This window comes from Oryzias latipes, chromosome 10, assembly GCF_002234675.1.
Source record: "Oryzias latipes chromosome 10, ASM223467v1".
Classification (NCBI taxonomy): Eukaryota; Metazoa; Chordata; class Actinopteri; order Beloniformes; family Adrianichthyidae; genus Oryzias; species Oryzias latipes.
In genome coordinates this window covers 18736796-18764019 of record NC_019868.2, presented here as the reverse complement: position 1 = coordinate 18764019, position 27224 = coordinate 18736796, and the positions used below count along the sequence as shown (strand labels likewise).

Here is a 27224-nt window from a genome sequence, read left to right as displayed (position 1 = left end):
CTTCTCAATTTCTGCATGCCCACAGAAAAAGATTCCTTTAGACCTTTAGAGGAATGTTAGAAAGACATGAATTACTGAGAAGTGAATGCCAAAGTAGCCCAAAAGCCAATGCTTTGATGTGGTATTTACAGTAGGCCTACAACCAAAACAGTTCCACTGCCAACTGTTGTCCTAATCAACAAGACAGTGCATGTCAAATCAAACAGAAGCAGCATGCTGTCTGTATCTTTGAGATGTGAATGCAGGAGGCAGGGGAGGAGAACTTTTGTCCAATGTGAAAATCCACCCACAGACTTTCTACAACTCCTGTCTCTCCCTGTGATTTTTCTCCACTCACTCACACCAGTGTGACATATTGGCACATGCTGTGCACACAGTTTTGTACAGTGTGCGCGTGAAGGAACTGATCAAGTAGCTTTAAAGCAGCTGTATGATAAATGAACACAAAGGAAGAGGTAGTGTAAATATTGGGGGGTTTTCTTTGAGGCAACTTTTATTTTATTAATTAAAGGAAATACTTACAATTACTTCACGATACACCTACTACACCTACAACAGTTGCCGATCCATCTTCATGGCTTCCCTTGAGGTGGTCATAATCTTAATAGGGAACTGTAAGACACCTGTGCTGTCTATCCTGTCTACGACCCTCCACGAGCCCAGAGAACCCAAGAATCTACAGCAACAGTGCAGTGTGACTAAGGCATAAGCAGTGTCTGCAGCTCCTTCTAAAAAGGAAGCAACACTTTGTTGTCATGAAAAAAAAAAAACATGTCTGAGCTGTTTGCTGCTGAAGCTAATGGCAGGTTGGTGGTGAAATGTCTTCATTCCAGATTCATGGGTGACAGTGTTTTTGTTATGTGCTCATTGTGACAGATGATGCAGATCAGAGTTTTATTTATTTTGAAGACACGTGTTTGACTTTAAGGGGAAACTGAATTTATGCAGGTTGCCACCATTGGTTTGACTCTGTCTATTAGGCCGTGACTTTGGCTGTATTATCTGTTTACGTGAGCAAAATAAGAAGAGAATGGGATGCGTGCTTTCATCCATATTTCAATATTATTTTTCTTGTGAATTGTATGGGTTTTTGGATGTGCCCTTTCTTGTCAGAGTGTCCAGGCTGATTTATTCTCTGGGTGCATGCATAATTTAGTTGTCATGAAGCCACCGTGAAGGAGAGGGACTCTTGTGCTCACAGCGCGTTTATGCGTTTGCGTTCGTGTGTGCGTGCGTACAAAGTCGCAGCTGGGTGCAGCTGATGTGCCATTATTGTGGCTGAGATGAGCCCACAACGCTGCGGAAACAATCCGCGGCGTATGATATAAACACGGCTGCAGTGAGGAGCTGCTTTCATTCAGTATTTCACACTGCGAGCAAAAAGAACTATAAATCAACCATTGTGAAAGACAATATTGCACTTGAATGGACATAATTTGTGTGAAATCTGAGTCAGAGTGGCAGAAGAATTCTTGCAAAAAAGCCAAACCAAAAGGGTAAGCGCTAGTACTTTCTAATTTTACAAACTGAAAATTATTGCTTTTTTTCCCCAGGCTTCTGTAAAGCAGAGTTGTTAAAAGATAAAAAGAGAAACTACAGAGAATTCACATGAAAGCTGCACATTCCTCAATGGCCGTGCGTTAGTAAAAATAATTTGTTTCATGCCCTTTATGTGGTAAATCTCTTTAGTTTGGACAGTCCTGTGTGCTTTTGGTTTTGCACCAAACATTTTGGTTTATTAAGTTGTTCACAACATGAGGAGGAACGCCGATCTTGCAGCAACCTAATTAAAAGGACAGACTTTGTTTTGTTTGCCATCAAAAGCATCCAGGAGAACAGCAGGCAGCATTTGTTGTTTGACTCTTCCAAGGAACAAAGGCAACTGTCTCAGGATGGCCAATTACAGGGATTGCTGAAGGACATGGAGCAAAGTTTGCTCAAACTACCCCCTCCCATCCATCCTCCCCTGCCACACTTCAGATCTCTTCCTCTGCCCACCACACTGTCACAGTTTGGCATGAATTAGAGGGGATCAAGGTGTGGTCATCTTCCCATTCACAAACATTAGTCCTCTGTTGGGAATTACCTCTGTCAGCAGTCATCTATGAAGCAGAAGAGCCTTTGATAACATTTGTAAGAAGATTTTGTAAAGAAAACTTAAACCCTCAGTACAACGGAAAGGGTCCAAACTAACAAGACAACTGAATTAAAGCTACTAATAAGTTACAACATAGATCAATAAATACAACAATTACACATCAGTTTTACAGTTTTGTAAAATTTTAATTAGAAGGATTCCATTAAACTGTCCAACAGTGTATATCACAGCACGTTGTCACTTCCATTGACTTTTTTCACCACAGTGCTATCTGACAAATAAATGAAATTTAATAACATATAATTGTTTTTAAGCAAAAAAAAAAAGAATGCTTGTCATATTATGATTTTTTTTTTTCTGGTGGCTAGAGAAGTTTAGGTTTGGATTTACATTCTATACCTGCAACAGGCTAATGAGACAGCTAAAGATAACCTAAGTAAACTCTGCAACAATATGAAATTGCTTTAAAATAGTCTCTTTACTCACTTAAATCACTCTCACAGCTGTTGTTTTTTTTGTAATAGTTATTATTTTTTACCTCCCTTTCCTAAGCATACATTGTATTTTCTAGGAGACAGCACAGACTACCAACTGCCTGCAATGAGAAAGACCCAGATTGGCTTGTTTGATCTGAGTTTAGGCTCAAAGAGCTGACTGGTAAATGACTGTCGACTCATTTCATGAGATTTTTCTTTTCTTCTACTATAATAAAGTAAATGTACGTCTCTCCTTTGATGCAGGGCGTTTATACATTCCTCTAGGTTTATTTCTTGTTACATCTTCCCTAAAACTCTCTACAAACTACCGTTTTTTCCACACTATAGGGAATAAGGCACACCGTCAATTAATTATTAAAAATGTATGTCATATATTATTAACGAAATTATGTCATATATATATATATATAAGGTGCACCAAAATATAAGGCGCATTAAGCGAGACAAAAGATTCAGAGATAAGTCAGTCAGTTGGACTTCAACCATGAGGAATGAAATGCAACTTGTGGTGCGGAAAATATGGTACTAACCATCAGGCAAGAATCCACTTCTTCTACAACTTGGAACTGCTCGAAAAAGTTAACTGCCAGTCCCTTGTCTTGTTGCTCTTTCATTAAAAAAATATTAAAATGTGGAATTGAATCATATACATTAGAATTTAATACAACTGCCTCAAAACAAGGACATCTTGATCTGGATCCCAGCTAGAGGTTTCTCTGCATGGAAGAATAATTTTCTGGTTTGACAGAGGTTAATTGTTTACTTTAACCTGCAGCTATAGATAATTCAGTTCATTTAAATGCTGACAGGATGAGCTTTTTATTTTTACATTCCTATTAATCTGGTGCAAATACATCTATTAGTATACTTCAGGTGTGGTCAATGTGGCTGTAAAAGTAAAACCACATTGGTGGGACTTTAGTGACTGAAATGTTTACATCATAACAGGATATTTACTACTTAAATTATCGCTAAACCTTTATTAATGACAGTGAAACTCTACAAGGGTTATATATGTCATACGCACACCTTTCAGGGGCTTTCTCAATACAAAGATATGATACTTTATTTTTATTTATTTAACCTTTATTTTACCAGGAAGTCCCATTGAGATGTCTTTTTAAGGGAGACCTGGACTATGGATACCTGAAAGCATTTTCATAAAAAGTCTCATCAGGTCACCCTGTATTTTGAAGGAGCGCTTTCCTTCCACAGGGCAGATTATGTAAAAAAAAATAAAAAAAAATCTGGCCTGGATTCATTAGCATAATGAAATTCAGGCCTTCTCAAACAGAAGCACCAATTTTACCAGACAGACCTTTGCAGAACTTGGCCACATCAGTGTGAATCACAAAGGGAAAAACAAGGCATTCTTTCACCTCTATGTAATGAAAACACAACTACACCCAGAAATTAGGTACAAATAATTTATAGCAAGACTGACTAGTTCTAACTTGGGGTTTGGAAGGTGCTTTATTTTTTAATTTAAAGACAAATAAAAAAACACTGGTTCATGGTACAAATGAATAAAGTTAATTTACAACTGATGTAGCACAAAATAGATTTTAAACAATTTTAATGGTTTTTCAGCCACAATTGGAGGAGCCCTGGAGATCTGCTTTGGGTTTACTAATGTATAGATTAGTATGTCTACCTTCATTAAAATAGCAATGAAATTTAGATAGTATTTCTACCAGGAAAGCTTTCCAAATGTTACATAGTGTAACTGTAAATGAGATGAGGGTACAGTGTTCTGCCTAAGCCAGAGAAGGGCTATCAGCTTAACTGAAGAACCTTCTGTTCTTTGGCTAGAAGTGCAGGTTTAAAGGATTTGAAAGCTGATTTTCCTTGCTTTTTTAGGCTTAGGTTTGCTTGTTTGTTTTAGGCTCTGCTTCAAAAATTCCAAACCACCCAGCAACACTGACATATGAGTTAGGTCATCTATCCATCTTGAGCCGACCTAACCCTCCATTCGATCATTTTCTGGGCTCTCTTCTTTTTGATCAGGGTCTCTTCTAGGCTGGAGTATTTCAGGGAGAGTACATCCCGGTGAGATGACGAGTCCATTACAAGGCCACACAAAAAAACCACAGCAAGGATATGCTAGTAGACAATCAACAACCTAATACGCATGTTTTGAGACAGAGGAAGGAAAATATGAGCCCTCTTGGAAAAGGGGGCATGCAAACTCCACGCAGGGCCCACAGCCAAGATTTGAGTGGAAACGAGAGAAAGAGAGAAAGTGACTCATAAATCAAGAAGAGGTGAGATTGCTGAATCAGGGTTGATTGTGCCTGGGAGAGACAATAAAGCCTGTAATCATCTGTCTCTGCTGCACAGAACTGGCAATTATCTACCCATACCTGACCGCCAGAACAGAAAGGGCAGTATCCATCTACCTTCACCTTATCGCCCTGTACCACTCTGGTTTTTAAGGGGAAATATGTGTGCTGATGGAAGCTGAAAGAGAAGGTAGTAAAAAGATAATATTCCCTGTAGCGGAGGTAAGGGTGGAGTAGAGTAGAGGTGGCTATTGAAGTACAGTTTATCCAGGTTAGTTATATGTGATGTTGGGGGGTGAATCGAAAAAGATGACAGATGTTTGAATCTCACATCTCCCTTTATTAGCACATACATTAAAACACGAAACAGGAGAGCAACCAGTCATTAAACGAGCGTAACACTGCCTACAAATGCTATTTACCCTCACTGTGGTTTGATCATAGAAAAAATGGTTTCAAACTGACATTTAAGGTACAAATTTCCTTCCATTTCCCTTTAATACTTTCGAGACTGTGACGCAAAGACCATCATTCTCTGACTGAAAAAAAGCACTGCACTAAAGCCTAAAAGCCTTTTTTTCGCCTTTCCAATAACAGACCAAAATGAATAGTGTTGCTGTAATTAATCTTTTATATTGACTGAACGAAAACCTCTTGGTGGAACTCAGCTGTTTTTATTCATTTATTTGTTTATTGTTTCCCTTAGCACCGTAATTTTCTCCTGTAATAGGGGAGACTGTGGAATAATTGCTAAGTTGCTTCCACTTTTGTGGATAATCAATGATTTTTTTATTTTATTTTATCCAGCTCAAATTAAAAGGGATAAAATAGTCTTAAAGGAAATGATCAAATTCCTCAGATGCTTTGAAGTTCCCATTCGGATCACAGGGTCATTTGTTGCAGGTGTTTATTTATATATTTATTTATTTTTAATTTCCCCTGGTGCAAAATTTGTTCTGCACGGGCAGAATATGGTAGGAGCTGTTTGTGTGGATTCAAAAAGATGCAACATAAATACAACAATAGACTATAAAATACAGCAATAGACTACAAAAACTAGAAGAAAAAGAAAGAAAATGATCTCATTAATATATATTTTAGGACTCTTAGTTGATAATAAATTGATTGGATAAGTGATCAGCTAAAAGATCTGTCACTTTTTTGGACCTGATCAGTTTGATTCAGAAAAATATGAAACCTTTCAAGATCATTGACAACATACGTCTTCAATGGCGATCAGATCTCTGTTTTCATTCTCTAATACTGGACTTATTTCTTAATATAGGATTGAACTTTTACAGTTTAAACTAGTTAGAAAAGTGTGAAAATGTTCATGTCTGTCAGAAAAAAGTGCATGAAGTGTGTAGTGATGGGTTTTACAGCCTTAAAACACCTGTTATTCTACTTTGCACATTTCACTTATCGCGAGTTATTTTAAGATAATAATCCACGATAGGCGAGGGAACACTATATATATTTTGACTCAAGTAATGTCACCGTTTATTATGTTTTTTCTTTTCCCCTGAAATGCCCACATCTTAGGGAAAATCAGCAAGAGGTTCCACAGCAGTGCATGGTAGAAGAGAAATATGCGTATTTGAAAAAATATAAAATAGGTTTAAAGAGCAAGTTTTGATGCTTTCATACTTTTTACAGTTGAAACAAATCACTTGAAAGAGAGTGGGAAATAAACAAAGCTCCAAAAGATCTAAAACATGCTAAGATGTCGGTCAGTTTTCTTTCGCTTCAGAGCTGGAGGGTGAAATCAGCAGTGTTAAGATATTAATTTTTAATCGGACTCCTCTTGGTGTAGCCAACAGCCAGGGTCCACGTTGCCAGAGGAGCTGAACTACCTGATAGCAGCAGCACAGACTCTTTGACACATCTGTCTGCTTGATGAGCCAAGTGTCAAAGCCCCCCAAAGTGCTGGATGGAGTGCATCAATAAACAACTTTAATCCCCTCCTGGGGCCAATGTCCTCCCACTAATAAGGGATCGTCTTACACCACTGGCAGTAAGGGGAGAGGTAAAAGTGGCTTGGCATCAGCCTCAGCACGCCGATGTTCTATGCTGGGAATTGTCTCTACACAGGTAACGGGCTGTAAATAACAAGCGCCTGCTGTTGCCTTAATTGCTGGACTGAATAGATGTTTTGTTTCTTCATCCTTGTTTTCCCTCCCTCTGTTGCCCTTTTGTGCCTTTAAAGAATATGTTAGTTTGTCATCAGTGCCTCTCCGTCTCCGCAACACCTCCTCAGTGTTTGTATTTCTGCCTTCCACACCTCCGCTGTATATCCCAACTCTGCTCCAGACAGTTTGGCTTGCCAGACAGAAGTTGAAAGGCAGATGGATGGGGGCTCGGCTGTAGTGGTTGTGCTGAAGAAGATGTGGGTTGCAAACGTCCGCGGGGAAGATCCAATGAGTGTCCTAGTCAGAATGACCCTAATTAACCACATATTATCTGCAGGCAGTGTGGAAGATTAAGGCTCTTAGCGTTGGACCATGCAGGCCTGTAGACTGATAGACAGAGGACTCTATGCTAAAACACTCCAAATATTCTGCCTCAAAGCAAGTTGCAGAAAGAGACGTGAGGCCAGACCATTACATAAAAAAGCTGAGAACAGGCTGCAGGAGATAGAAAGCTTGGGGCCCTTCTGCAGGTCAGGACCTTTCCATAATTACCAAATAAATGTTTGTTTCCCTTTAGGCTTTTTCCCATCAGGGGTCGCCACAGCAAACGAGTCGCACGATAAACTTGGCAACCCTCTCAAAGCAACCGGGCTTGGGACCGGCACAGAAGTAGAGAAGGGAATAGGGAGCAGCCCGGAGTCGAACCCTGGTTTCACGGACGGAAGGCGCCGCAAACCAGCACTAGCTAAACCGGCTCCCCCATTATTACCAAATAAATAAGGCAAAAAAAAGGCAGGACCATTGTAGGATGAACACAGTTTGTGGAATCTCAACACAGAAGTCAATTTTGTTTTGTTTTGTTTGTCATTTTCTGAACATATCCTTCACACCTTCCAAGGTGCTGTGTGAACAAATCAAAGTTATTGTAGGAGCAGCAAAATTCTGCTGGAAGATAATGAGCTCATTTTCTCTCTGACATCAGAAATGAGAAGAATTGACACTTAGGTGTGATGACAGGTTGTCAGATATGTGGTGTAGACAATGAAATGCAATATGGGAGCTACACAAAACCCTCGCGAAGGAGCACAATGAAAAGCCCCCACTGGGAGGCAGAGTCTAATTTCTGTATAAAAGCGTTCAGTGGCAGCTGTGACATACCTCATTTCAAATGAGAAACGAGCCAATATCAACAACACGATTAAACAGAAGATTAACTGACACAAAGCAGTCAACTGTTGGAAGGATCCAAGGGGTTATTGCTCATGGAACATGCCATTGCTTTGAGTGTGATGCTGTTTTTACAAGTGCAATGAGCTGCTGGTGAATATATTTTTAACCCAACAACAAATTATTTCAATAAAGAGTGTTGTGTTTACAGCTAAAGGCTTTCTGTTGTGTTTCAGGTTTGATCTACTCTTTATTGTGTGTTTTCATGTTGTAAATCAAGCTACGTGAGTGATCCAAGGTCTGCGATTTCCCTCTTACCTCGGTCAGTGTCGTAGAGGTAGACAAACTTCTGCCATTTGTAGTGCGACAGCAGGCTGAGGACCGCCCCCCGCAGGGCAGGCCTCATCTGGATGACGAACTGTACCTCATTGTCGGTGGGGTAACTGGGCGTGACAAATGAGGTGTGCAGAGCACCACAGAACGAGGTCAAGGTGTTCATGGACTTCTTGTCGTAGAATCCAAAGATGGCGTACACCCCGCGGGAGAACTGAGAGCAAACTGCAGGGACAGCAGAGCACAGAAGAGCACAAGCATTACAGCAGTGGTCAGCATGTATGCACTTTCTAAAATGTGGGCCACATCAGTTCAGGCAGAAATGCTTTAGTGTGTGACAAAGCACTGACAGCCAGTCAGAGGGTCACCAGGGTCTAACAGACTTCATGAATCACCACAACGCAATTCAAAAACTTTAAACATACAGCCCAATATTTTCAAGAATTTTAGAAACAAATGTTCGTTTAATACAAGTAAAAAATAGTAGCAATGTCCCAAATCTGACATTAAGCGTTCCACTCTAATCTTTTTCTCTTGTATTTTTTATTTTTTACTTTTAAAAATATATAATTTTAGAGTTTTTCAATTTATTTTATATTAGAGTTTGGCTGAAGCTACTAGGCATTATATTCAAACCATTTTGCTGATGGGGTCCCTAAAAAGGTACTGCACCATCTCTCTGAGCTTTGTTATTATACAGTACAACAAAAAGAATAATGATAATGACAGATTGTCATGAAAGAGTTTAGGTGTTTTATTTTGTTCACAAAGAAATTGGTGAAAAGAAAGGCTTGGAAAATTGGTTGTGATGACGTCACTGTTCAGTATTCAGGCCAATTTGAAGCCAGAGTTTAGTTTTGGGACAGGTGCAATTTGTGACGGATGTGACTTAACTAATACTTACCTTTATACAGTTGGGCAAATTACTGAGATAAACTGACCTCACAGCTCCTGGGACACGCCCATCAAGGTTATTCTAGACTGGGAGTGTTGGACCCATTTGCTATATAAGAATTGGACCGAGTGAGTGTGATGTCAACACCCATAAAAAATGGTACTTCGGCTCCAACCAAATGAAATCAATTCAGTCGCCTTTTTTTTTTTTTTTAGTGATGTGAAAATCATCATGTTGGTCCAGCATTTGTACAGCAACTACCCTTGCCAATCGGGAGTGAGATTGTTGGAATTTCACACCCCTATCACTTAAAAGCAGACCCAGGGGAATGTGTCAATCAAATGCTTCAAACATTCCATGTGAAACCAAATACTTTTATTGAGGCTTCTGATTGGCCACTTTACAACTTGATTAACTTCCACTGCAAAAAAAAACTATCATAAAAAAATTAGGATTTTCGTAAAAACATATAAAAACTTGGAAGGGCAAAGATGGTGATTCTCACAAATATGACTGAGTAGTTAGCTGTTTTTTTCTCAAGAAGTCTATAGGATTTTGGCTTCTTGGAGCCAGCGGGTGCTTCCTGTTTGAAACTTGAGGGGGTAGTGGCCGCTCAGTCCAGTTCTCATATACTGTCAAGCGCTCGATAACTGACATCCAGCAGTTTTTTCAAAACTCTGCCCTACCTAATGCTGATCACCTGGATCAAGTGTGTTTTGCCAATAAGAAGGCACAATGGCCAGTTGGTTGAAAAACATGCAGGGCACTGGCCCTCCAGGCCTGGAATTTACCCCTCTGTTCTTGACCTATTTATGATTTAAAATACCACACGTCCGTTTGGAATGCGACTTTGATCTCAAATTTAAAGTTAACTGCAGGATCCAGTCAGCTGCAGTTTGTAACTAAACACAAACGTGTTGTGCCTTAGTGCTGTTGTCATACATGCATTTTAAAGCAGTGGCAATAAGTCAGACAGCCAATGCTAGGTTATGTATTCAAGTTCCTCACTTTTGCTTCAGATATACCTCTTAAAGACAGCAGAGTGGAAATGTCGCATTTGCCATCGGCTCGAAATTAAACAGTTAATCATGAGCGGTATGTCAACGAAGCCTTCAAAGACACAATTTTCTAGCATCACAGCAGCACAGAAACTTCGGAGATACAAAGTGCACAGTGTGGGGAAGCTCATGACAGTGGCTGATGGGAAAAAAAACACAAAGAAATATCACAGTAACAACAGGCCATGGGAGCACCCGGGTAGCTTTTATAACCTCAATAAAATCTGGATTTTCTCATTTACTTGAGCTGTCAATCTCTGCTATGCCTAATGTTTGCCCAGTGAGAAGGTGGGGGGAAGAGGTGTTCCAGCCTCTTACATAACTGAAAGTCTGTGTCACAGTTTTTATATATGTATATGTGCCACCTTGCTTTAATCAGGGGGATCCTATTCTTTGTGAACGTAAGTGTGTAGGTGTGTGTGTGTGTAGGGGGGGGGGGGGGGGGGGGTCAGTGATATATTGTTTCTAGATTTTGATTTCACATCTTATCAGAGTCTCATTTCATGAGTTTAAATTCAAATAAAACCAGTTCACAAAGAATTATTTTGTTAAAAAAACAAAGAACTATGAAGAGTGGAATGGATTCAATCATACTCGTATAGAGTTGTAATAAGAGAAAAAGCTTTAGGTGGTGAAAAAAGGCAGTCAATTTAGGCATTACTTTTCTTTGCCTTTGTGGTTCAAACAAAAATAAGCTATTTTAGCTACTTATCAGAGGTAGTGCCATTTAAGTTTCAAGTTGTGATAGCTGTTGGAGTTCTCATGAGCAATTAGTTTGACACTCACTGTTGCTGAATGTTTGTCGGTTAATACAGGACTCTAGTATGTGTGTCGCATTATTAAAATGACACATTTCTGAGACTATGATTGGACAAAAAGTATCACAGAAAAACATGTGAGTGCCTTTTAAAATATAATTTTCATTTGGCTGTCACTAGAATTATAGAAAGCAGTGTTTTCAGTTTTTATCAGTCATTCAATGTCTTTTTTATCGTAAGAAACTTTAAATGGACAGCATTTATGTTCCTTACCGGTAGTGTTTTCTTTTTTCTTTTTTTTCTAAGTTTTGGCAGCCACTCAGAGTGCTTTCACACTAAAAGCCTGTCTGACCCAATCCAACTGCACTTTGCTCGTCTATTTAACATCCAACGTAATGCAGGTATAGCCGTCCTGAACTGCAACAGTAGAGAATCCATCTTTAAAAACTATTATCAGCTGCTCCATTCCTCTTTAAATGCTAGCTGTCCCCTGCGATCAGATATCCCTTCTATTCCCAGTTTCTTTTTCAACCTTAGGGCCCTTGTGCTGAGAACAGATTGCATCTGTTATAAAAATGAACCCTCCACCACCATTTTAATTAACCAACTGTACATGCAATGTTTGATTTGCATGATAGATTTTTGTAATTCAACAAGAAATTTCAGGGGATTTTTATACAAGATCGTATCAATTTCACTTACGCAAAAAAAAAAAAAAGAAGAAGTTTCTTCAGAAACCAAAACCTGCCGTTTCCTCCACCATGTCTGTCTAAATTGGTCACTAGAACAGCAGGAGAGTACAATTTCTGCTGCAAGGAGTTACAGCCAGTTCATTACAATCTCTTTAATGACTTAGTATAATTGAGCTGTTATTTACAGTTTATTGACCACTAGAATGTGAATTTGGAGTCTAACTCTGGCCAGGTAGAGAGGGCTTAGACTGATTTACTTTCATTAAGCAGGAAGCTTAAAGTAATCTATTTTGATATCCTGATTTGTATGTGATCATTACACACTACTTACAGTATGTCTTTTTTAAATTAAAGTTCATCAAGATTTTTCAAGCCCAATTTAACAACATAACTCATTTTTCATCAAAAATCTGAGACTGTGTCAATATTATTGTTTACATTCATAATCTTATTTTGGAAATCTGCATTTTCCACAACAAATACTGTGTGGAAAAATACAAAAATATATTACATGAACTAGTTTCACAAACCCAGGTTGTATTCTGGGGTCTAATGGGATGCTATTCATTCATTTGTATCTGCACACATTCTGCGTTAATGCACCATGCACACAAACCCCCCCAGAATTCTAGCAGGAGGTGGACAGATTTAATGATAGCAGCTCACAAATGTAAGCACTGCAGCATACGTGTTTGTGCCAGAACAAAGTGGCAGCCGAGGAATAGAAACGTCACACCATTCATTGGAGCTCTACAGCTCCCAACAGGAGCTCCGACCAGTTATCGCTCTGCTTCCTCACCCAAAATGAACAAGTCACTGCAGCGTTCGCAGCAGCTGTGACAGCTACTGCTGCAAAAGCTCCCTGCTAGCTGAAACAGACATCTCTTTCTGCTAAATGGAAGCAGTTCTGCTTTCATTAACATTACACAAACATTTTTTCTTAATCTGTGCAAGTTGCTGCAGAAGAATATGTGTGGAAGTAGGAAAAAACTGTCTTTGACACGAAAGCGAGACTGTAATCTGAAGTCACCAAAAGCATAGAATAAAAGAACAGTTATTTTAATATTGTCTAACAAATCTGAACAAGCACTTCAGGGACTGAGCATCTCAAGAATGCAGAGAGCTTTTTGTTTATCAGAATATGCATATGACATTTCTTCAGGGACAAAATAAAAACGCTCTGCATTTTCATCATACACTCTAGTGGGACGGCATAAACTGTAAGTCTGGAGCGAGTCAGAAGCCATTAATGTGTAAACTAATACCAAGAGCTGCAGATGTTTTTTTGCTTTCCCACCAATCAGGACTGCCTGTTCACTCACTCTGATTGACTCTCAAGGGTTCCCAGTGGTTAATCAACCATTGTCAACATCCGTAAACACTTTTTGTATTCCAGCAAAGCTGTTGGTCGACAGTGAGGATGTCTCCATCCAATTTTATGTAAAGTATGTGTCAGGCTTTTGCGTCTGACTGGTTGATGGATATCTACTTGAGTCAGATGGCGACACACTTGAGATATACCTTTGGCTTTTTCTTTAAATGTAGAGTTAGTGTCCTCTGTGCTGAAGACAATCAATCATCAACATGACAGTCTGGATCTGTGCTTTCATCCTAATCAAGGATAAAATGCTATACTTCACAGAAAAAATACATTTGTTTGTATTATTTTTTTGCCGCCCTGAGAGGTTTTGTTTTTAAGAATGCATGTGCAAGCTTCTGTGACGCACAAAGGACAGCGTGACACGGTTCACGTGTTTGTCCTTGAACCACAACCGCTGCATAAATGAAAGACCTAGCCACTGTTGTGATATCCGTTTTAATTCTATTCCCACCCTCTATCTGTCCTCACAGAGGCCCCACTTCCAGGAACACCACACAAAAAACGCAGCTTAACACGACGAGACAAGCACACACGCAGCTGCTTGATGTGTGACTCAACAGGTTGGACAGCGGTATTGTGAGGGAGTGCTGCCGTCGCCCACAATAAAAAAGAGCAAGTAAGAGTTTCAGGCCTTGTCAAGGCCCAGTTTGTCCTGCTCTCTTTCTCAATTTGGGCCAATACTGGCACATATGTGGCAACTTTTCCCCTCCACGAGTCATCCTTTTGTTTTGGGGGTGAGCTTTGAGCTTTCTGTTCAACCCCCCCCTCAGTGAAACAGTCTCTTTGTGTTGCTCCTTTTTGAGTTCTCTCCACCTTATTGTAGTAGAAATGTTGGCAGAGCAGGATCCCAAAAGCAAGGTTACCTAGGGTGACCCAAGCTGGCGTTTTTCGTGGCGGTAAAGTTTATGAAGATGTTACAGACGAGAGCTGAAGGGTTCCGTTTTGGGGTCATCACTGGGTTAGTCACGCCGCACCAGATCTGGCAGCATTCTGCAGCTCTGCCCCTTAACCGCAAATCATGCTGAACTCTTCGTCTTAACTTGCATCACAATGTTCCTCCTTTAGAACCAGTTTTTTTAAGAGTCTGTCTACACAAGCGTCATTTCCACTAGGTTAAAGGCTGAAAGCTGCTTTATATATGTTCACTGTAAACTCATGGAATTCCAGCCAAATTCCAATATCCAAATAATGGAAGCAGTTTTATTGATTTTTCAGAGGAGTGCTTTAAGCTGAGCTGTGCAGAAGCTTCTTGTTTTCTCTCTTAATCACTACTGGCACATTTCCATGGTTAGAGGCCAACCAACCAGTGATGCCACATCTCCAGTCTTTGGTGTTGCAGAAGGGGTTTATATGTTGCAGGCGGGAAGTGATCAGAGCTGGCAGAGCTTCAAGATTCGTTAAAGTCTGAGGGATGGAGAAGATGACAAACAGTAACCTTTTGTGTCCTTGACTTTTTTGAAGATGAAAAAAAAGCTATGCATCTTGGATTTTATCTCAATGTCATGTGACTAAACTAGAACTAAGTATATAATTATGCTAATTCAGTAGACGTTTATCCAAAGCAGGCCACAAGTCAATAACTCACAAAGGGCAATGCAAAGTTTACATTTTTCTGAAAGAAACTTTTGACACATAAACATGGAAAGATTTGGGTTTAAATTGTCTCTTCTTCTTTGAGGTTACATGAGAGGACACATGCAATGTTTTCTTTATAAAATTCACTCTCATGTCAAATTTGGTTAAACTTGCAGTAAAGCAAAAGTTTCCCTTCTATGGCCAATTTTGCTAGAATGGTGATTTTGGTAAAAATTTGTACAAAATAAATGATCTGAATCGGCAATAAAACACAAAATGCAAAAAAAGATACTTGTGATGATACTTCTGGAACAAAGTTACAGCTTGAATCATATTGGAAATTCAGACATGTATTTATACTGCACAGATAATCTTGAATGTCATTTCTTAAGCCTTCAGTGGGGTGGGATCATTTACTAGAATTTACTCCGCCCACATCTGAAAAGGACACATGGGCGGTAAAACACAGGTAAAGTCTCAAAGTAAAAGTAAAAGCTCTGTTGGGTCCACCCACCTTCCAATCAAAAAGTCAATGAGGTAGTCGATGGGAGTTAATACCAAATTTGGCAAGGGGCGGTGAGGGCTCAGAGGAATCATTTTAGAATGATCTTTAGGATATCGAAAGTGAATATGAAAGTGAAAGGAGAGCACTGGTCAGAGTCATCTCCTCCCTCTTCAACAGCAGAGTGGAACTAAACAATGCATAGATATTTTTAGTCCACCTACCAGCCAATACAAAAAAGAAAAAGAAAAATCATGCTTCTAATAATATAAAAATCCGAGCTACATTAAAATCAAGCATTTAACCCCCCACACACAGATAATTACAAACAAACAAACAAACATATATTTTTTTTTTATAAATAAAATATAATGCAACAATCATAGATATATTAAACCAGATTGACATTAAGTATGTTTCTGCTGTAAAATCAATCTATAAACCATGGACTCAAGGAGAACTTGCTGCCCTTTGCAACCATCCTTCAGTCATCACATGAAGGAATGGCAACATTTGAGACTTCCATATTGGTTTTCAATCCATGAGCAGAAGCTGGAGGCTTTGTAAATCCGTCACCCTGCAACTGCACACATGACAACGTTCAAATGATTGCTCATGTCAGCATGTCAGAGTTCAATGAGATAAAGGAGACGATGAAGACGAGAATGTTATAAATGTTGGAAGGAACAAAAAACAGCCCAAATGTGAAGTATTTGAGTGACTGCTGTAATGCAAGAATTCAGCAGTGATAAAATACTTTCATTCTTCCAAGAATCAGAGTATTGTCAGCAGCAAATTCATCCACAAACCCATTTTTTCCTCCATCATCTGCATCAGAACCATTCTTTCAGGCACAAATATAGTCACCAGCAAAGCATGATCAAGAAATTACAAAAAAAAAATAAAAAAAAGCCTTGAGATGCTTTTGTCACTATTTCCATGGAGAAAAGAGAGCTGAAGAAAGATTTAAAGCCTGACATGCTTCTCTAACACTTGCTGACTCCTTTGCTTAAACTCCACCACACGCCGGGGACAGATCTTCCCACCAGGTGGGGTTCACATCAGATAACTCAGGTGTTAAAGTTGCATGAGACCATCTCCCTGAGACTTTATGTCGATAAGCAAATCAAGAGCTATGCTTCCACTCTGCAGGATGTGGATGTTATAAAACCAATACTGATGTCACTTATTCACTTTCCTGTGAATTTGATGTGATTTTTTTTTAAGGTCAAACCTTATGCTGATGCTGAATCTCTTCAGAACTCAGACTCTGAGGTTGAAACATGGCTCACAGAAGATGTAAACATGACTCTCACGGTACACCGCGTTGAAATATGTCCTGACTAAAATAACTTATGACCACTTTGTACACAACAACCTTGGTAGATACACCCTTCAAGGCACAATCCATTAAGCATGAAAAGATAAATGCTTTTAGAATGAGAGTATTGTCTGAGGCGCTGACGGAAACTCAAAAGCCATCAAAGATGAAACGGAGGGAAAAGAGGGCGGAGCCGCAGCAGTGATAACTGTCCAGATGAAATAAAGCACAACGCGATTCTTTAGGAAATCCTTCTTTGTGGCATGAGGAAAGGTTTTGAGGAGACAGCTGAAGAAGAACTGCTGGCAAAAGATGAGAGAAACCCCCTGCTGTGGCAGGGAAGTTTTTCACTGGTGAGGGTTTTTTAAAACATTTTTTGAAATGTCTTTAATACTTTTGTTTACCATCTTGAACCACACATTGTTGTTAGCCAAAAAAAAAAAAATTAAAACCTGATAATTTTGTATCTTATTTACTTTTTAGATTTTACTAAATCTAAAAAAGTATTCATGTATTTATTTGAGCAGATCCACATTTTACTTTTAATTGGTTGAAATAACATTTTCCTTCTTTTTAATGAAGTCTGTCAAAAAAAGTCTATTTTCTTTAGTGTCAATATATTCATTTATACTCAGCTGTTTTTGTCAATAGAGCTTGGTGAAATGGGTGATTTAGGGTAAATTGGCCTAGAGAGCATTTTGGCATCTTTGTAAAGCTGTAGTTTGATCACCTTTTTTGAAAACACTTCATGTACTGTAGAACACTTGTGTTTTTTGGATAGCATAGTATTGCCAATGAAAGGTATACCCTTATTTGAAACAAGACAAGCAAAATAAAAAAAAGATGATTTTGTTTAATCTGCTTAGTTATTCAATTAAAATGTCACCCTGTACCCTACATTCTTTTAATAGTCTACTCCAAATGAGCCCAAATTGCAGTTTTATTGTGATCTCCAAAAAAAGAAGAAGAAAGAACTGGAATTAAACTCTTTGTCCTTTGGGCTCCACTGATGTGGAACTAGTTGCTGAGGTTTCAGAGGAATGCTTTTCAGATTAAGATTAATTTTTTTGTTATGATGCTGTAAGATAAGACTGCTGAGGAACATCCCATAATGTATTTGGCACTTTATCTTACTACTTTGTGTGCTAATATCCTATATCTCATAATTTAAATTCAAAATCATGTATTTGTGTTTTCAACAATTTTTAAGAATGTTTCCCAGGTGTCTCTTTTTGGTCTTAATGGTCTTGAAATAAATTTATTTTAGTTGTCGGATGCACTGCAATACAATTTCACTAGTTATAGAGTACCAAAAGAATCCCCAAAGTAATTTTTTTCATGTAAAGTGGAAAAAAAAATGAAAAATGAGATAGATCAAACTGACAAGTCAACTGCCTTGTTTCTTCAGAGACGGTAAGACACGTCAGCAGAAAGTTCAATAAAATCAAAAAAGTTACAACTTTCTAAGGGCAAACTGTAGATATGTTGGATATTTTTTCAGCCTCAGTGCAAAAATGCAGCTTAGTGTGCAAACATATATATTAATAATAATTGATTTACAGTAACAAAACTGAAGTATTTATTTCTGTGATACATTTACACAGCAGTTCTTCTCTACAGTTTGTAGTCTTTCAGGCACTTTCTTATAGATTTTTTTTTCCATGCAGGAGTGATCTCCTCCTTATCCACCTCAATGTCTCCCTCCACTCCTGTCTCCTTTATCTCCACTACTCTATTAGGCTCCTTCTTTTGTTGCTTGCTTCTTTGCCTCAGCCATCTGGTCATCCCCCAAAGCACACTCCTCTTCAAGCATGGTGGTACTTCTCTCCAGCTGAGTGCCTCTTGCGTTCTCCTCTCAGGCCGCTTCCCTCATAATATCATCCTGCGCTGTCAGTGGACCAAATATACTGTAGGTGTTGGACTTTGGGAGGAACAGAGGACACAGCGCGGTACAGGGATCGAGGCTGCACTGAAGAAATCCCCTAGCCTCAGCTTTATCTTTCTGTAATTAAATAAAAAGAAAATAAATGTTGTGCTCTGTGTGGAAATATAGGTGGCTGCCCCCATCTTTAACTCAGGAGAAATAATGCGTCTGTTAATATGATTCTGAGAGCATCACCTGGAATTTCAATAATGCTAATTTACTTAAGTAAGGCGGCCCTGTGCACGCCGACAGTCATTACAGAATCTTGCATAGGTCTAAGCGGTAAACAGCACACCACAAAACATTGCTCTTTCTAATCTGCCCATTCTTTTTTCAGTTTTCTTTAATCCCATTTAGTCTTTTTTCTTTTTTTCTCTGCAGCTAACCATGCCTCCCCCCTTCCCCTGCTGCAGGGAAACTATGCATCCCTTCTCCAGTTCACTGGTCAAGCACACACAGTGTGCTGCCCTCATTCCCATCTATAATCAGGCCACTCAACAGTGCTACAGGGATGTTACATTTCCAATGCATCACTTGAGATGACTGAGCTGAAATGCTCATTCAGATGGATGCATGATGTCCTGTAGGCACATTGGGCTAATTCAAAAAATATGTAAAAAAAGGCGTCTTCGTTCAGTCAGCATTTAGACCCTTCGTGGTCGACCTAGTATCCTGCACAGGCTTGGGTGGGTCAAGAAAAGTAAATGTCACAGTGATTAGCTGCTTTTCTCTCCTCTGTCACAAAATATATATTTTAATCTCTGCTTCATCCATCTCTCCTCTTGGTTACTTCCTGTATCTCTGTCCCCTTCCTCATTTAGTCCTCCTCACTGGTCCTTTTGGATCCTCCCAAACCCATTTGCCAGCATCAAGAACAGCCATTCCAAACCCAAAATGAAGAAGGAATGCTGTCACAGGGAGATATCTTGTAAGTGCCTAGGGGGATTGCATCAGCTCTTGTCATACAGAGATGTGAAGTGCTACAGACTGTTAACTCAAATGGCAGACCCAGATTCAAGAACTACTCAACTGCAGAGGTGCTTTGAGCCGATAAAAGAAAGCTGTTAGAAGTCCTTCTGAATCAACTTCTGGAATTTTTATTTAGACTTCAAATTATCTGCTAACTTCAGCTAATCAAAGCAAAATAGAACCACACATGCATATTAGATATGACAGAGGAGTAAAATGTTTTAATTGAAGTATTAACGACAGATTTTTCATTTGAATTGATTGACCTAAATTCTTTAAAACAAATCACTTGTGAATGTGTACAAAAGCTGTGAAAAATGTCTCTTCAGGCCAGGATAAAAGACACACATTGAGGGAAGTGCTCTCCAGATAATATATTTTAAAAAAAGGATGGTAAAAAAAAACCTAGAGGGGAGTTTTACAAAGTTATTAGAGAAAAAATGCTAAAGCCTGTGTATAGATTGTACTCCACAAAATAAATCACATTTTTGAGAAAAAACGTCTGCTAAAAAGCAATATAGCAGGTTTTACAATAAAAAGAGCTTTGCAAATGTTGATATAAAAAAATGAACAATGCTTATTTGTTGAAGGCACAAACACAAGCACCTACATCCTTTCATAGCATGAAGGTATAAAACCATCATCAAAATGCTACTTTATTGTGTCATAAATCGCTTGTGAGGCACTTGTAAAAAAAATGTCAAGTGCTTCGCAAAAGGAACAGATTCGTCCTTTATATTAGTTTGCTCTGTTAGACACTTTCATATAAGTAAATTCACTGCAAAACCCCAATTAAAATTGGGTCTTCTCATGTATTTGTTTTCTTGCAAAGTGAGCTGTCATCTGTAAAATGTTTGAGCTGCCGGGTCAGATTTTTCACTGCCCCATCTGCTGTTTTCAGTAGGAAAAAAGAAAGAGGGCAAAAGGAAGACACGAGAGTTCAAAGAAAACACAACAGTTTCCAATTCTTCTTCGGGCTTTGCTGCATATGTACATGGGAACATGCCTTGAATTTGTGTGCCAATGTTGCAAATATCACACACACAGATGTTTTTCTCATTAAACGTTCAGTTGACAGAATTTATATATAATATAATATATATAATTTATATATATATATACCTCTCAAAATTGCTTTGACATCAGTAAACACAACCACAATAATTCCATATATAAGGCATTCCAGGTTATAAGGTGTACAGTTGTTTTTAGAAACAAATTAAGGCAGAAAATACTGTAAATTCTTAGAAATTCTATGCTCAAGTTTCAAATGTTAGCAGTTTTAAGTTAGATCTTTCAAATAGGATTTTTCCCCGTTAAATTTGAATCAATTTGAACTAAAAATGAACGAGGCGGTGATATACATATTAGTGAAGCAGTTATAAAAGGTTTTTTGTCATGCCAACTAAATTTTTCACTGCCCAAAACTTAATTAATGTTGATTTTTTTTTTCTAAGTTATAATAACAACTTTGGCAACCCCCCCCCCCAATTTCTTGTTTGCAACATGCAGTTTTGACCATCATTTGTGTTTCAAACTTTAAATGTAGACCTTTTCCTTCAACCGTCACCAACACCTGACATGCTTTAGGTATAAACGTGACTTGCTTTAAAATGACTATGCTGTTGATCAGTGGACTCATGGAGGTCAGAGGTGAAGCACGTGCACACACCCTCCAGAGTTCATTTCCTGATCTCATTTCTAACTTGCTTTCCTTTCAGCCCTTCAGCCACATGCTGCCTCCTTTCTCCACCTGCCATCTTGATGATATAGTTCTGCAACTCTTTCCTCTACCTGCCATCCTGATGATGTAGCCCTATACCCACGGCCAGTGAGTAATCCTCATGGGAGCCAGTGACTCAACTCCGTCTCCTTCTGACATGAATTTTCACCTTCAAACTTGTACCTCTCTGCGTTTCTCAGACCCTCACATCAGAAAAACTCTCTCCTGTTTCTTCTGCCCTGTTGTCAATTCTTTAAAATGCAAAATAAAAGAGCAGGAGGTCGGAACAAGAATGCCTGTGTTGGAAAAAGAAGCCACTCCAAAAATTCAGATAATAGCATTATGATGTAGCTGTCAGATTGGATGAATCACTTAATAGCTTTGAATATTATCAGTTTGATTGGACTCGGCCGATACATGCAGCACCGCACTTTACGAGCCTCCAACGACAGCATATCATCTTCATGACAAGTGCAATTAAGGGCTATCTTTGTGAGCACATAACAGACCCAACCCCTTTTGGCCCCCGCTTCACCTCAGCTGACACACGCTGAGATCCCAGCCCGTAATATGGAGCAAATACCGCCCTCTCCTTCAACAGGCTCATGCAGTCCAGAGCTTGCTGCAATGCAGAGGCAGTGTTTTAGGATTCTTCTTATCCTCTCTAAGATGATCACTACTTTCACCTTTTCCCTGCGCTGTACAGCGAGGACAGGTGCTAAACATTGACCCTTTGAGGATGGAGGTGTGCATTTTCAAGGAGGTTTTAGCAAAGTATGAGACATGTAAAGGCTTATGATATTCGGTAATTGGATTTCCCAGAAAGCTGGTGACAAAGTCCCTCACACACCACTAATCCTCCCAATCACCACTGCGGGTATAAAGCGTGCTCTTCTTCGCAGATGAATGTGGAAGAAGAGAAGAGAATGGTGCATGAAATAAGAAAGAGCACGGGGGTTCTGGAAGAGAAGTGGGGTGTGGATAGCAGCACAAGTGCACAAAGAAGGGGGAGCTTAGCGTGCGCCAATGGGTCCTAACTGCCAGTTTAATCAACACCTGTGAGGCGGGGGCACGGTGATTAGAGCGAGCAAGGTGCCAAGGACAGCGAGGAGGAGGCAGGATGGAGACAGAGTTCAAACAGTCACGTCACAACGGCCAAACCATCGTTGTCACCAGAGGTCTAGGAATCTGCCTTTGCAACAAGCAAGCCAGGTGAGCTCTGCTGAATCATAGGAGACAATTCACCTCAGGGCTACCTAAAAAAAAAAAGAAGATGCAAGCTAAAAAAAAGTCTCATCAAACAGATTAAAGGAATACCTTCTGAGGGGGATTCTAGATGACGTGACTTGACTACAGGAGAGCTGGTTTCATCTGAGCAGAGATTCACAGTGATCCTCCACAGAAGATGTGCTGCACCCTGCTGACTTGAATTTAAATCTAACAACACCTTCAAGCTAAAAACATCCCCTTTCCCTGCTCTTGTTTAGAGGACTGCAATACAATAATAATAAAAATATCAACTTTGAAGGTGTCTGGGAGCTTTAAGTGCAAAATTTCCGGCTCCTACACATCAGTTTTATCTGCAGATCTTTTTTGAGCCAATGGTGAAAAGGTCTAAGGTTGTGTGTCAACGTTTCCACCGTGAAGTTTGCATAAGGGCCCCCCTCCTGCACAAAGCTGTCAGTCAACAACTAATAACACAATAAGTCAGGTGGATTCACTTAACCTTAAAGACTTAAGGAAAAATTCCCCCTTTTTCTCTCAGTTTGAGCATCTCCAGTCCAACACCACTTCTTATATTATTATTCACTTTTGTACAGCCTGAATGGAACTGCTGGAGAAGGTAGCAGGTAGACAATGAAAAACAGAAGGCATGTAAGTGACAAAGATATAATCTCTTTATTTGGAGCATACAGGCGCCCTAAAATGCCTATTCACACTTGTTCTTTTCTACATATCTCAGGCATGTAGAACTGCCTTTTTTCACCTGCGGAATATTGCTAAGATCAGAAATATACTTTCTAAGAGTGATGCTGAAAAACTCATCCATGCATTTGTTACGTCGAGGCTGGATTACTGTAACTCCTTGTTAGCAGCGTGTCCTAAGAGTTCCTTAAGAAGTCTCCAGCTTGTTCAGAACGCAGCTGCTAGATTGTTAGCTGGAACCAGCAGAAGAGATCACATCACTCCTGTGTTAGTTTCGCTCCATTGGCTCCCAGTTGATTCTAGAATTAAGTTCAAGATCCTCCTGTTAACCTATAAGGCCTTACATGGAATGGCCCCGTCCTATATTAAGGACCTCATAGTCCCTTACCAACCAATCAGAACACTTCGCTCGCAAAATGCAGGACTGCTTGTGGTTCCTAGAATTAGTAAAAGTACGGTTGGAGGTAGAGCGTTTAGTCACCAAGCCCCTGTCTTATGGAATAAACTCCCAGCTCATATAAGAGAGGCCGACTCAGTTTCTACATTCAAAGCTAGACTGAAAACATTCCTCTTTGGACAGGCTTATTGTCAGACTAGTTAGTATTCAGAGATTATTTAACTTAATGTTAGTTTGTTTAAATTAAACTTAATAATAACTATTTCTTTTAAAAGGCTGCTAGAAGTTGAAGCTGGGGTAACTATGGTACACTGGGGTTCTGTCCTCTTTCCTTTTTTACTTCTACCCTTCCTCTCCTCTATTCTTGATCATAATTTATTATTTAGTTCTCCATGCCTCTGTTTGGTGCAGTGCGATTCATGTATTGTCCCTCTTTTCCTCTCCCCTCCTGGGGAGTGGGAGTGCTTCCAGACTCCAGTTGGCTCATCCGTGCTCCAGTTCCTGACCGTTTACCTCGCCTTTGCTCCCGCTCCTACACCTGGCTGTGGATCCTGCCTCTGGCTCATCTCTGGCTCGTCTCTGCTCTGTACCTGACCGAGTACCTCGTCTCTGCTCCTGCTCCTACATCTGGCTGTGGTTCCTGTCTCCGGCTCGACTCGCGCCTTTGACTGTCCCCACAACCACGGCTAGATGAAGCTCGTCTGCTGGACTTTTATATATGTAGTTGTAGATTTAGATAAGTTAATTCTTCTCTAAGAGTTCTGGTAAATCGCCTGTCCGTCCTGGGGGAGGATCCCTCCTTCATGTGGGCACCCCTGAGGTTTCTTCGTTTTTTCCGGAATCCGGTTTTTTTGGGAGTTTTTCCTTACCGCGAAGGGGGGTCTAAGGGCAGGGATGCCAGTATAGCTTAGTCAGTTTGTTAGTTCATTTTAGTATTTTTCTATTGAACTCTTTGTATTCGTGATCCTTTTGATTTCATGTTTTACTTCGAAGCCCATCGAGACGACTGTTGTTGTGATTTTGGGCTATACAAATAAAATTGAAATTGAAATATGATACATTTAACACTAAAAGCAATAAAGATTTTCAACAGGAGGTTTTTCTTTTTCCCCCACTAAGAGTCTTTTCATTAAACCAACTTGGAGAGAAGACTGGCAGACATTTCTTGTATCAAATAAAATAATCTTTATCTTTTTATTCATGCATATTTTTTCTTGGGGTCATAAAAACAAGAAAAGGGAATAGGGAAAAGTGTTGTACTGAACTGCTCAGCTTCAGCTCTAGTGTTAATGGGGATGCCCATGAGCAGAGTTGCTCTGAAGATCTTTTTTTATGACATATTACTAAATACTCTAAAGTCATTTCAGGTGACATAATATAATGTTCCCAGGAAAGCTTGAATGTGACATTACCCAACATTTTATTCAGTGCTCCCTCTTTAATCATTCTTTTTAATCACAAAACCCCTTGTTAGTCACATGAGTTGCATTCCAAATACAACCCTCAATAGGCAAAATTATTTTTTACAATTATTAAAAATGTTTAAAGGCTGTAAAGCTCCTTGCTGCAGACTTTATACAATTTTCTCAGACTGACAATAATATTTTGACAATTTTATCTCTGTTAAAACTCCCTCAAATTCCAAACCTTCATAGAAATATAAGTAAAATCAAAGCCCCGAGCTGCGTTAATAATAATTTCAAAACTTCCTTTGGAAATTCCTGACACTTGTATTTTGGTTTTTCTTTTTTTTTGGCTCCTTAAGCAATTTTTGGCCCATTCATTTTTTTATGGTATCGCTCCCTTTGATGTCATCGTCTTGGTGGTGGTGGTGGTGGTGGTGGTGGTGGTGGTGGTGGGGGGGGGGGGGGGTGTTGTCGTTCGCTATGCCAAAAATTCTTTTTCGCCGGGTCCTAGGTGTGTGCAAATTTTGGTGAATTTTCGCACATGTGGTGAGGGTCAAATATTTGCTCAAAGGCGCCGAAACTTTTCCGACTGCGTAAACAATGTGGTCCTTGCAGTCAGTGAAAGCTCCGGGGCATAATAATTCAATTCAATTCAATACAATTTTATTTGTATAGCCCAAAATCACAACAACAGTCGTCTCGATGGGCTTCGAAGTAAAACATGAACTTAAAAGGATCATGAATACAAAGAGTTCAATAGGAAAATACTAAAATGAACTAACAAACTGACTAAGCTATACTGGCATCCCTGCCCTTAGACCCCCCTTCGCGGTAAGGAAAAACTCCCAAAAAAAACGGATTCCGGAAAAAACGAAGAAACCTCAGGGGTGCCCACATGAAGGAGGGATCCTCCCCCAGGACGGACAGGCGATTTACCAGAACTCTTAGAGAAGAATTAACTTATCTAAATCTACAACTACATATATAAAAGTCCAGCAGACGAGCTTCATCCAGCCGTGGTTGTGGGGACAGTCAAAGGCGCGAGTCGAGCCGGAGACAGGAACCACAGCCAGGTGTAGGAGCAGGAGCAGAGGCGAGGTAATAAAATATAAAACCAAAGCATTGCCAGCGATCAAAGTTTTATGTATATGTGGCAAACCCATTTTGTACTGTACAGGAGACACAGCACAGAGAAGATTGACGAACTATGGTTAACAGCCAATCAGGATGCAGAATACAATACACATTAAAAAAAAAAAAAACATGCTGATTTTCACACAAAAAAAAAAAAAAAAAAAACATTCTCCAAGACTGGGCAAAGGGAACCGCAATATAGTGACGGATCAAGAACAAAAAACACACCGATTTTGTTTTGAAATTATTGCTAACATTATTATGTTATTAAACCTTTGCCCCCCCTCCCAACCCTTTATCTATGTCATCAGACTGCAGCTGATCTCCTTTGACTGAACAAGGTCTGCAAATCCTCTCAGAATCATAAAATATAAGATAAATGAGGTCTTTTCCTGTACAACTTCAAAGCAGTTCAGAGAAAAGGAAAAGTTTTTAAATTGCATATTATTTTTCTCATCACTCTGCACAAAGTCATAAATGAAAACATGCGTAACATCGCCCTCAGCTTTACAGGCAACCAAATTAGCTTGCAAGTTTCTAATTACAGAAAAACCTTGTTTCAAATTTTTTAGATTTAATGTCCATTTGCTGACATCACTGTGGTCTTTATTGTTTCCACAAAGGAATATTTTTCATGTCCAATCCTCACTGAGGTTTTTTTTCTTTTCTTTCTAGTTTACATGTTCCCTGTCAGTCTGTTTGGTTTTCTCTCAAAAGCAAATGCTAGCTTGGCTCGTAACTGTAAATTGTTTGTATGTTCGTTTGTCTCTGTGTGGCCCAGTAGACTGATGTGCCAATGTGCTGTCTAGAATGCATTCCTTCATGTGTAATGACAAACTGGAAAGGCTCAAGCTTCCATTAACCCATAAAAGTAAGAACTATCCATAGAAATGGAAAAATGCACATTAGTTTGATGAATTGTGAAGTGGTTAGGTAGGTCCTGTTTGATAAAAAAAAGGACATTTCAGCTTCTTCATGGTATTGTATCTTAAGGGAAAATAACAATCACATTCGTATTTGTTTGAAAAAAAATCATTTTTATATACTAATTTATTTA

General features: G+C 39.4%; 1 protein-coding gene across 5 annotated transcripts in view; it reads right to left on the bottom strand.

Moving 5' to 3' along the window:
* LOC101171999 (glutamate receptor 3) overlaps positions 1–27224 on the bottom strand; it is a 93745-nt gene that overhangs the window by 49960 nt on the left and 16561 nt on the right. For all 5 annotated transcript variants that reach the window (XR_002291017.1, XM_023959271.1, XM_011480313.2 and 2 more), the window contains exon 3: positions 8492–8731. Coding sequence is in view for 4 of the 5 variants with exons in the window: in XM_023959271.1 (XP_023815039.1) it covers positions 8492–8731 (240 nt within the window). In the remaining variant the exon portion in view is untranslated. The remainder of the gene's footprint in view (positions 1–8491; positions 8732–27224) is intronic.